Consider the following 12,063-nt stretch of genomic DNA (forward strand, 5'->3'; position numbering starts at 1 on the left):
ACTGTTGGCGCAAGCTACATTAAAGTGATTATTACGTTTTAAATATGGTTATTTTTCTTACAAAAATGCATCGATTCGCTACAGAAGGCCTTTGTTCACCCCCCGGAGCCGTGTGAGACACTTTTTTTTTATGGATGGGCACTTCATTTGGACTGATGCATGCAACACCCGCTGAGTGGCATTAAACAGCGTGAAAGATCAAAGACAATTTTTAATATAACTCCGACTGGATTCGTCTGAAAGAAGAAAGTCATATACACCTAGGATGACTTGAGGGTGAGTCATTTGTGGGCTAATTTTCATTTTTGGGTGAACTAACCCTTTAAGCAGCACAGCTATTTTCATGATTGATAATAATGGGAAAAAGTAATAATAACTGAACACCAAGTAGGCCTATAATTGATAATAATTGAGCATCAAATCAGCATACAAGAATTATTTATGAAGGGAAAAAAATTTAGATGATTCATCTTAATGGGAAATAATTAGGATTTAATTTTTTTATTAATTTTTATACAATTATTATTATTTTTACACATATGGCACTGAGACCCTAACCATAAATAAAATCAGCCAGGACAGAAAAATTGACTGACTACAGAACAATTGCCAAACAGGAAGGTTTGAGGAAATCTGTTTACAGCCACAATGTACTAATCAATAGTGGAGTAACTTACAAAGCACTAAATCAGTGGCTTGAGTGTGTTCCACAACACACACACACACACACACACACACACACCCAAATGCCTCACTGTGCTAGCCCTATTTTTAAATCACATTAAATTAATTGCATTAAACATCAATATTTGGAGAGGAAAATTAAGATTTCAGTAAAATGGCATGACAAAAGCATTGAATAGACAACAATATGGCATGGCAAAGTAAAAATATTAATTAAATTAATATTGATAGAAAATGTATATAATATTTAGAAATGCATAAAATTAATATTTATAATTTTCATATATACAAATATAGTTCTTGCTAATGTTATAGCATTATTTAAACACAAACACACACACAAATGTCATATTCTGACAGCCCTAATATTTGTACAACATTAATGTACACTTGCTGCACATTTATGAGCAGTATTAATGTAAGGAAGACACTTCACTGCAGTAATTATATATATATTTTTTTAAATGGACTAAACAAGAAACACATGATTTGCAGAAAAACATCATTCATTAAGTCATTGGCAAGCCGCCCCTCTTTTTTTTTTTTTGTAAACTAAATGCCTCACTGAGGTTCATTAAGCTGATTTCCTTTGAGGGCTGGCCTACATTTGTCTGAGAAGCTCCAACTTCTCTGTGATCAAGCAGACAGATAACTGTCAGAGCCGGAGAGATCAGGACATTTGAACAATAGCGCCGCCCCCTACCAGCCCTGAATTGTTACGCTTGCTTTCCTAACCTCTGCCCTTTTCTTCAGGCTCACATATTGCTGAAAGGCCTGTGCCATCTCTAGTGCGCTATATCATCCAGTGTTCATAAGTGTGTGTGTCTCTCTAGGTTAAAGGTGCTATTCTGTCAGGTCACGGAGATCAAACCTAGTTGATGGGACTTTAATTAGCATGAAATGGGCATTTCGTCTCTAGTTCTGACAGTTCTTCCCCTCTGAAGAGACTTCTCAGGAGTCTCCCACTAAACGTAAAGTTGTTTGCTGAAAAAATGGGGTTGTTCGATGTTAAAATTATTTGATTAAACTGCCAAAAGTTATTTAGAAATTGTATCTTTCGTTTTGTGGCTCTTAATCTGTCTCATTTAGCATGTACTGCTTTAATTAACTCATTTGTCCTGGTGGTTTATTTAAGCTAGTCAAGGACCCGGCTATGTGTAATTTGCAGTAATGCTCTCTAAAATGGTAAGTTTAGTTTATACAGCAACAAAAAAATAATAAATCAGGCCAAGCACATTTGTGCACAAACTTTTGTGAAAGAATGATGGTTTCTGACGCACAAAACACACACATAGAGTGCTCATTACTCTCAGGGCGAAAGGTAAGAGTCTTTTACAGGGCAGTTTGAGTTATGACCCTAAAAACCCCTGGCAACATCTGGACTCCATATTATGGACCAACCAGTACTGGACATGATCATAGTTTAGGCTTTGTAATGAGGTCATCATTTCAACGGAACAGCTAAATTAGTCTGTCAAAATGTTGCGAAAACAAGGTGATCAATATTAACACTTATTGTATGGAGAAATTTCTGCTGCACAATTAATAGAAAAATTATTGCTATTGCTATGATGGCTACAGCGATTTAAATTATATGCACTACCGGTCAAAAAGTTTGAAATAATATGATTTAAAAATAAAAAATAAAAAATAAATATATATATATATATATATATATATATGTTTTTGAAAGAAGTCTCTTATGCTCACCAAGGCTGAATTTATTTGATGAAAAATACAGTAAAATCAGTAATACCGTGAAATATTATTACAGTTGAAAATAACTGTTTTCTATTTTAATATATTTTAAAATGTTATTTATTTCTGTGATGGCAAAACTGAATTTTCAGCATCATTACTCCAGTCTTCAGTGACTTATGATCCTTCAGAAATGATTGAATGTGCTGATTTGGTGCTGATTTCTTATTATTATCAATGTTGAAAAAAGTTTTTGCTAATTTTTGTGGAAACTGTGTTTCACTACTGAAAAAAAAAAAATAAGCAGCACAACTATTTTTAACACTGAAAATAATAAGATGATAATAATAAATTTATATTTGAACACCAAGTTATAATTGATAATAACTGAGCACCAAATTATCAAATAAACATAAATGATTGTGATTACAATACAGGAGAAAATATTGACAAAATATTGTCTTCATCATGTAGCTCTACCAGAAACAGAATAAAGCAACATTTGTTTTAGTTGAAATCAATCAGATTTGGAGGGTGTCCTACTTCTTTTTATGTGTGTGTGTGTGTGTGTGTGCACCACATTATGAGGACCAAATGTCCCCACAAGTATAGTAATGCCAGTAAATTTTGACCCTGTGGGGACATTGTTAGGTCCCCATGAGGAAAACAGCTTGTACATCATATAGAATAAGTGTTTTGAAAATCTAAAATAGCAGAAAGTTTTGTGTGAGGGGTAGGGTTAGGGTAAGTGGATAGAAAATACAGTTTGGACAGTAGAAAAACCATGGAATACCTATGGAATGTCCCCACAAAAAAAATGGAAATCAGTATGTGTGTGTGTGTGTGTGTGTGTGGATTTGTTGTGTGATGCTGAGGTCAGACTCATTGTGTCATGGATGAAAGGCTGTGTTTGCACACGTGCTGAAGGTTAAAATGAAAATGAGCTAAAAAGCAACAAAGAAAACACAATGGACAATTCTCTGAAGGAGCGACAGGGAAGAGATAGAGAGGTGGCTGACATTTACAGGGCACTGCCATCTGTATGGTAATTGCTACACACTGGTAAAGTTTGATCACACATGAATCTCTCTCACCACTACAGTACACATATTACCACATTCTGCACCTGACCCAGAACAGATGGCACCCCCTCCCCTCTCCTCTTGCCTCCTGGAGACAATGCCCATCCAGTGAGGGGCATTTTTAAAGCTGGCATCCTTTTGTTTGGGTGGCAACTCTGCATGTTATATGGATTAGAACATTTCTGACGGTGCCGGTTGATAAGAATCAGAGCATGTTGTTGTGACTTTGGCTTTTGTTGTAAATCCTGTCTTTAGTCTGTCTACAGTTTCCCATATGTTGTCCATCGTGTGACTCCACAACAAGCGCTGGTCCCCTCATACAGCAGAGACTTGATTGACAGGCTGACACTGAAATGTTCCACAGCACAGCTAATCTGTTGAATACTGCTGGAGTGTGAACATTCCAGAGGAGACATTTTTTAAGGTGTGGGGTTTTGAAAATGCCATTATACTGCATAATATAATAAATATAATATAGTATAGTATAACATAACATAACATAACATTATTATAGTGTTTTTATGGCATTACCTTTTGATGGTACCGATCAAAACCCCTCAAAATCTGTGCTTTGAACTCAATCCCTTCTGACTGAACTTCATAACCCCTTTTGAGACTGATTCAAATATAGACATACATATTTAACCATACCATAAACAATCATACACTCACATAGTATGAAGCTCTTGTCTCCAAGTTTATTATAGGACAACACGCATGTCTGAGACCAGTACATATCAATCAGACAGCAATAACTAATGTTTGAGCAGGAGAAAGAAAGAAATATGAGAGAACATATGTGACATATAACACATGAAGGGTGAAAACAGGTAAACTGATACATTTCAATTAAGTTTTTTTTAATTTATACATTGTAAAATGATTTTTCAAAGTTGTAAATAAAGATAATTGGAGTATGTTTTACAAGAAAATGCTATTTCACATGTAATGTTACTTGCCATTATTATAATTTTTTTTTAAATTTACTAGCAATTTCTGATTTAAACTTTTTACACCATCATGCTTTATATACAGATTGTTTCAAAACAGCTTCACGTTAATAATTAACAGTGTTAATATTGTAAAATTCATCAATTACGAAAACAAATTCAATTTCAGCTGTAAAGCAGCTCTACAGATAAAAATGTCATGTTTGTAAAATATAGAGGAGATATTTAGCTATTTAAAACCATATTGTTTAAGGGGTTAAACATCAAATTTTAAAACTTCAATGACAAATGATCAAAAAGTCTCCCATTTTATCCGTATTCACCCATATCTTTGAAAATCTCAGGTTTGAAAAACTAAATAACATACAGAGTGTTGTACAGCGGCCAGTTCTATCAGTGGTGGTGTGTTATTGTCTTAGCTCGAGGCTTTGTTTTTGTTTTTTCCATAACCAGGCAGGATAAGCCATCGGCCAGATGGCACAGTGGGGTACCATGGTTACCTCATCCTGGGGACCAAACATCGCAGACACGCACACATCTACAACACAGACTGTTATGTAACCAATCAGTCTAGACGGTCCAGTTTATAATCGCAGGTCTCTCTCTCTCTCTCTGTGCTCGGCCAGACCTTGTTTCTCCTGTATTGCAGCAGTAGAATTCTTATTCTGTCTGTTTATTCTGGACCAGAGAAAATGGTTCATTGTGACACATTGGTGGGCGGGTCTTCAGTCAGCTTTCAGGCCATGTGACTGAAGTTAGTAAACACAAGCCCGCTCCTCGGTCCAGCAGGATATTAGAAGCACAGGCCACGATGGCCTCTGCACAAAAGACGCCCCCCTCTCCCGCCATTTGCACGTACACGTACACACGCATGCACAAATAGAATAAAACACACTCGCACTTGAAGTCTGCCACGCTGCAGCTGCTCCAGTTTCCATGGTAACGCGCAGAACAATGAGGTAAGAAGCTGCGGGGGCCAGTCTGAGTGTGAGCTGCGCACGCTTTCATATCCACTCGCGCTGAGAGTGTGTGTGCCAACGTTTGTTTTTGTGTATGAGTGCCTGAAAGTGCATGTGGATGTGCCCTGCCGATTTCTAAATCAACTGAAAGAGAGAGAGAGTGAATAACGAGGGAGATACTCGTTCTCCTTTGTCAGAGAGGGCTTGGTCAACCAGATCTTTCTTCATAGCGAGGCAGATGGAGGGAGAATGGCTTGACGAATGAAAAACCGGAACGGTTGAAAAGAAAATGAGGGGAAAAAGTCCAAAACATGCTGCAAATATGAGATTTGTTCAAAACAGGAGTCAATTCAAGTATGTAGATATTAGATTTGTTTCAAGTATCTAATGATAAAGTCAGTTTTGACTTGATGTTGAAGTAAAATAGTAAAAAACTGAGAGAAAAAAGTTATTTATGATTTGTCCAGTTTTTCATGCTTGAAATGAGTGACAGGTATTTTTATTTGACAGTATGATTTAACTGTGGGTTTTTGCTTTCAAAGTCATAACTTGCATCCCCTTGAAAGTCATAACTTAGTGAGTTGTTTCAGGGCTGCTAGAAAGGTGGATGTTGCCGCCCACAGAGGGGCTTCAAGCATGTCTGAAATGTAGTTCAGCTTCTTGTTTCTCAATTCCTGACAGGACTAGCAGCGACACAGAAGCACTCATCTTTTGTTTTCAAAATGTCTATTTATTTTTCAAAATGAGGTATTTCAAAGTGCTGTGAGTTGCAGCACTAAAATGTACATTATACAAAAGGAGAAAAAAAAATACTTTTTTTCCCCACTGACCCAGTTCTATGAACCCAATACTTACAAATATATAAACAAAGAAAGAGAAAGACAGCAAACAATAGAAGCCTTATAAATGGAGATAGAAAGAATTTTCTGTACAAAAGACATTAAGGTAGAGAAAAGGATAAAAACAAGATAAAGTGATATCTACTCAGAACTCATTTTCATACGAAAATATAAGTATCAAATTTAGTATGTATCAGAAGCACACTAAAGCATAAATGTAGGAATTAGTAAAGCGTGTCATAACAGAGATTATAAGACAAAAAAATTATCCAAAAACAAAACAATGTGTCCTTATATTACAAAAATCCTCACAAATCGAGGTCTTACAGTACTTGTTAAAGGTATATAAACTTCCAGTCTAGTTATTGGCAGCTTTTGACATCTTTATAAAAACCAAAAGACGATAATCGTATACAAAAACAAGGCAGACTGAGTGTACGTTCTTTTAAAATCTAATCTATTTACAAAAGTGTCTGACATCAAGGTGCGCAGAGGTACATCCATGAGATTCAGCACCGTTGAGGTGTGAGAGATTATAGCCATTCGAAGTGTCTCGTGTCATTTGTTTAGTGTCCGTTTTGCAGGAAGAGCGTGAACACAAAGTTCGTCGACCCAATCACGTTTTGAAGACTAGCTGTGTTTATGAGAGTCTTTCCGTTGAGGAGAAGTTGGCTTTACCCAACTCCGTTGTAGCGTGATTGGGGTGACAAAGTAAACCTGAAACATTCTTGACGTCAAAAAATGTGCAAAAAAGTGTCAGCAGTGAGTGTCCCTAAAATGTATTTTAGGCCGTTAGCCTTAGCGCTCCGTCGTTCGTCATTTGACGTCGACCATTAGCTGTGAGGCGTTCAGCCAACGAGGGTTAAGGGTTAGCGAGTCCTGGCCTGCTCGAGCCTGCGGAGGAGCTGTTGTCGTCGGGCCTGCAATCTGTCTTTCTCCTGCTGGAGTCGGAGCTCTCGGGCCTCTAGGGAGCTGACGTACTCGGTGGCCTTCTTAAGGATGACCACCTTCGCTGCCTTGACGTTGTGCGCCAGCTCGGGCACCTGGTCGCGCAGAGTGAGGAAGCTAGAGCGCAGGTCGTTGCGCCGCTGGCGCTCCAGGATGTTGTGGTTTCGCCGGCGTTCGCTGTCCTCAGAATCGGAGCATCGTGGGCTGCTGGAGTCGCTCTTCCTCATTCGCTGGCTTGGTACACCGTTAGTAGGGGAGTTTGGGGAAGAGTTCTGGTTCCTGCCAGTGCGTAGAGTTATAGTGCTGTTGTCGATTCGGAGTTTCTTGCTTGGGGGAGCACTGGGTACGTCTTGCTGGTCAGAGTAAGGGGATGGGGCTGCGTAGTTATGCTGCTGCTGGTGGATGGAGGCTGCTGCCGTCCTCTTCAGAATGAGCTCCTGCATCATCATCATCTTCTTCTTCTTCATCATCCTCATCATCTAGAGGGAAAAAAGGAGATTTAGGTTAGCAGGTTTGTTGTGCAACCATTCCTCTAGAGGTGCACAGGTATGAACAAGTGCACTTAAAGGAAACATGCCTGTTTTTTCTCTAGGTGTGTGCTGGAGTTAATGTCTTTGAGCAATTGTCTCATCTGCCCACACAATGCAATCATCTGAACACGCTCTGTCAAACACAGAGGAGCTGGATTCTCCCCAGACTGGACCACCTTAGATTTGACTTTCTACTTTTAACACACACCCTCTGTTTATGGCACCTAATGAAGGGGTTTGCGAGCACATGACCATTTCGTCATGTCATATTTTCTTACAAAAGCTGTTTTGCTGTCAAGTTAGACATTTCACTTGGTGCTTTCTCAACTGGTGACACATTTCAAATTAAGCTTAGATGGCAAGACGGCCTCAGTGTGACGCCCGAGAGCTATGTTTATGAGATAATGGACGTGATTAACTAAGCCACACATGAAGACTGTTTGGCATTTACTGGAGCCCACAGCCTCTCACTTCAAAAGCTCCCTACAGGAAACCGTCTGCCAGCGTTAAGGAGAGACCAAACGGGGCAATTTAGTCTCCAACAGAATGCAGACAGTCAGCGTGTTCCCCTTTTCCACTGGTTTGCCCGCGAAAAGGGATAACAGCACGGGCGGGAAAAACTAGCATTGTAATCGTGTGGTCCAATTATTCGCGGGCTTTGCCGAGTAACACTGATCTGATGGCGTCTTAAGCCGCTGCCCTGGAGGGGCGCCAAGCAGACAGCTGGAGGAAAGGCTCCGCTTGTTCAAAGCCGTCACCCTGTAAAGAGAGATGACCCATCATCTCTTTTTTTCCCCTTCCTCGTTTTTTTTTCTTGTGATTATCATTCACTGCACCTCTTTGGAAGATGCTTGGCTTGCCAAGCTCAGCCCACTGGGCAGAAAGGAGGGGGGGCAGGTTTGCCTTTCTTGTGGATGCACGCGCATGCCTCCTTTTTCGCATGCTGGTGCCCAGTGCCAGCTCTTATTCTCTCACCCACGTGTGATTGTCGTTTGGGATTTGCATTTGAAACAAGTTCTCATTTCGAAGGGAAGCAACTTATTGGGGGGCACTGAATTTAGGGGCTTGGCTTTTATGCAATCTGCCCTTGCTCACACCCCCCCTTCCCAAACATCTGAGCCTTTGGTTTTACACAATCAAGAGCTCTCAGTTTATAAATAAAAATAGCAATTTTAAAAATAACATTTATGTTTCAAAACAATCTTGCATATCGTAAGAAACACAATGCTGTGACCTAATAAATTGTCAAATTAGATTGTGATTCCATGCCTTAAGCCAGATTAATGGAGGGCAGATAAGGACATGTTTTCCTGTGTAATGTGGCTCAGTGACGTTATTCTCTGCATTAAATCTTTAACCATGAGCTATTCGGCCAAATGGCTCAACATCATGGACAACATCAAATATTACCGCCATCTACTGGGTATGCAGACCGAGTATTACATAAACTCCCCATCACCGCCCACTACTACTACTGAGTGTATGTTTGTGTGTGTGTGACCAACAGTCTGGAATGTCACACACTAATCCGATTCAGGGCCTGTCATATGATCTTCAACAATAACCCCAATGACCGCTAACAAACTAGGCAAACTATTTAACAGCAGCATCATCATAATTTGTTGCTTATGGTCATTAATAAGAAATAAAAATTATACAACATAATTATAAAAAATTATATATATTATATATATATATACATATACAGAATTGTTTAGAAACAACTGGGGAAAATGGGAAAAAATATAATTCATGACATGTATTCAGTGACAGTTTCTAGGAAACACTTAACTTAACAACTTCACATGAACAGCATGTCAGGGGACACTTACCAGAGTCACTTGGTGTCTCATCTGCACTGACTGGAGGCAAGTGTTGGCTCCTCAGCTGTGTCACACTTTGGCTGTTGTTGCTGCTCCCGTTTCTTTTGTTGACTGGATAAGGGAAAACCACAGTAGGGTCCACACACTCTGGTACAGAGTGGCTCATTTCGGGTGTCTTGACTGTCGTGTCTTTACCGGCTTCAGTAACGGTAGGAGCAGAGATGGCTTTCCCGAGTTTCTCATTCACCACCCGCTCCAATCTCTCACGTGCTGAGAAGCCACTCCACATGCAGTCCTGAATGATGATGGAATTGTCTGTAGTATCCAAAACTGAGCCAAAGAGGTCCCCATCTGATGCCCCCCAAATGTCGTCTTCTGGTAAGAACAGAAGCTCGGAAGCCCAGTCCAATGGGTCCGTTAATCCAAATCCCATCAGAGAGCAATCCCCAGCCACAGCACCCAGCTCCCCTGGGTCCCCTGGAAGCGCTGCCCGGCTCGGGGACAGAGGAGGAGTGGGCAGCAGCTCGAATTTCTTCCAGATGTCCTCACCAGGCGGTGCAGCGTCTGGTCTGCAGAAGTAGAAGTCATCCTCGTCCGGGTAAAAACAAGGTTGCAAGGAGTCAAATTCCAAATCGGAGTTCATGGTTTTAGCTGGCATTCTCCCTGTGAAACACACAAACTGATGTCTTAGAATCACCACAGCTTTTAAAATAAAAGCTTTTGTCCCAACAAAGATGCTGGGAGGTAAAAAGTCAAACATCTTTTTTTAAATGATTCTCATTCTAATGTCTTTTAAGTGTCATCTCACTGTCCACACTGTATAGTGTGATATTAATAATATTCATTAAAATACTCTTAAATAAACTTTGAACTGTAAATGCATTATAAAACAAACTTTCAACAAAACAGACTAGATATTTGTAATAACTATGATATAATAATAATAATAATAATTATTATTATTATTAAATACTACTACTAATAATAACTAAAAATGTACAACGCGTTTTTCATAAAGACATCTGTAATTAAAAAATACTATATTATAATATTTTGCTGTACTACAGTTCTATACAGCAGTCTCTTAAGCCACAGATGTCTTTGGAGTGTCCTCTCTACATTGTTTATTGTGATAGCGTTCATTAACTCACTTAAACGTTGGACTGTAATTACAGGACAAGACACAAACTCCTTCAATAGCAAGTCGAGCAGACAAGCAAATAGTTTAGAAATAATATTTCGCCTGAATGAAACGTAGTTCGCGTAGTTTAACTGACACTAAAAGACGTGAGCGTCCTACCTCTGAGTGCGTTTTCTTGTCCCTTCTTTATCGCAGTCGCTGTGCCCCCTTTTGGAGTCGCACATCTACCGCGGCGACTGAAGACTGTTCTGCGCTTCTGTGTTTGAGGCTGTGAAGTATTATTCTCGCTGCTAGCGTTTAGAAGAGAAGAGACATGGCTCCTCCTCCAGTGGGCGGGGCGCGGGCGAGGTATGTGCTGTGTGATTTTCTTTGGAAAGAGCATCAGTTTGCGCTAAGGTGTTTAATTCGCCGATAATGAAGGAATGGATCACTCAAAAATAAATAAAAAATCATCATGTTCTAAACACGCGTGACTTCTTTAGTGGAACGCAAAAGGACATGTTGACAGAATACAGATCTCAGTCCACGGTCACTTTCATTGTGTGGGAAAAAGCAATTAAAGTAAACGGAATCCCTTTAATATTCCTCTACACATATTCTGTGTTTAGCGAAGAAGTTGAACGTGTTTAGAACAACACGATGGTGAATAAATTAAGGTTGAATTTTCAAATTGTCACTTTAAGAGACTGGAGTAGAGTTTAGTTTAATGTCTGAAATGACTTGATGGGTTTTATTTTTGTTTGTTACTCTACTCTGTAATTTGCTTTATTCAGAACATAAACGCAGTTGCAGACTATAAGCGTTCAAACAGGATGGAGCGTGTTGTGAATGGATCAGAGCGACTCAGCAGCATCTAATTGTTCAGACGATCCGCATAACATCACCGGTGTCGACTCACTTCTGCCGCCATGTGGACACGCGATTAACACGCAGTGCGCCCGTCTGTGTTTACATTCAGGGAGCAAGGTATGTTTTGTGTTGCTACTCACCCACGAAAATGCTTAGCAGATAGAGGTCGATATGAAACTGTATAGTCGATTGTGTAGATTTACTTCTAAAGTTGGGATTGTACGATTGGATGGGTGTAATGGGCGTTGTAGGGAGGAGATGCTATTATGTAATTGTACTCCGCCTCAGCGTTTGAAGCAATGGCGTTTTTATCCATCACACTCTTCAAAGGTTGTATGAATTTGGAGTTTGGAGAATAATTTTTTGTCCCAAATGATATTAATAATAGCCTATATTAATTCCGTTTAACTAATTCCTAATCACGTTTCTCTTCTAGGTCAAGTAATAGGGGAGATAGTTGTCACTTTTAAATCAAGTGAGTATTTCACTTGAGTTTATTTTTAGTCATCTTGCAGCTTTACCTAAAGACTTTGGAACTTTAACATAAGCTTAATTGTTTT

The 12,063-nt window shown here is 39.4% G+C and overlaps 1 protein-coding gene across 1 annotated transcript; it reads right to left on the reverse strand.

Annotated features, from left to right (window-relative positions):
• Positions 1 to 6,087: 6,087 nt before the first annotated feature.
• Positions 6,088 to 10,996, reverse strand: LOC107726637 (N-myc proto-oncogene protein-like). Its single transcript, XM_016536299.1, is given in 4 exon segments — positions 6,088 to 7,603; positions 7,605 to 7,639; positions 9,523 to 10,176; positions 10,814 to 10,996. Coding segments are annotated over 3 exon segments (1,206 nt in total). The 5' UTR covers positions 10,172 to 10,176; positions 10,814 to 10,996; the 3' UTR covers positions 6,088 to 7,081.
• Positions 10,997 to 12,063: the final 1,067 nt, after the last annotated feature.

The sequence above is a fragment of the Sinocyclocheilus rhinocerous genome, unplaced genomic scaffold, assembly GCF_001515625.1.
Source record: "Sinocyclocheilus rhinocerous isolate Xijiao unplaced genomic scaffold, SAMN03320098_v1.1 scaffold1538, whole genome shotgun sequence".
In the NCBI taxonomy this organism is placed as follows: Eukaryota; Metazoa; Chordata; class Actinopteri; order Cypriniformes; family Cyprinidae; genus Sinocyclocheilus; species Sinocyclocheilus rhinocerous.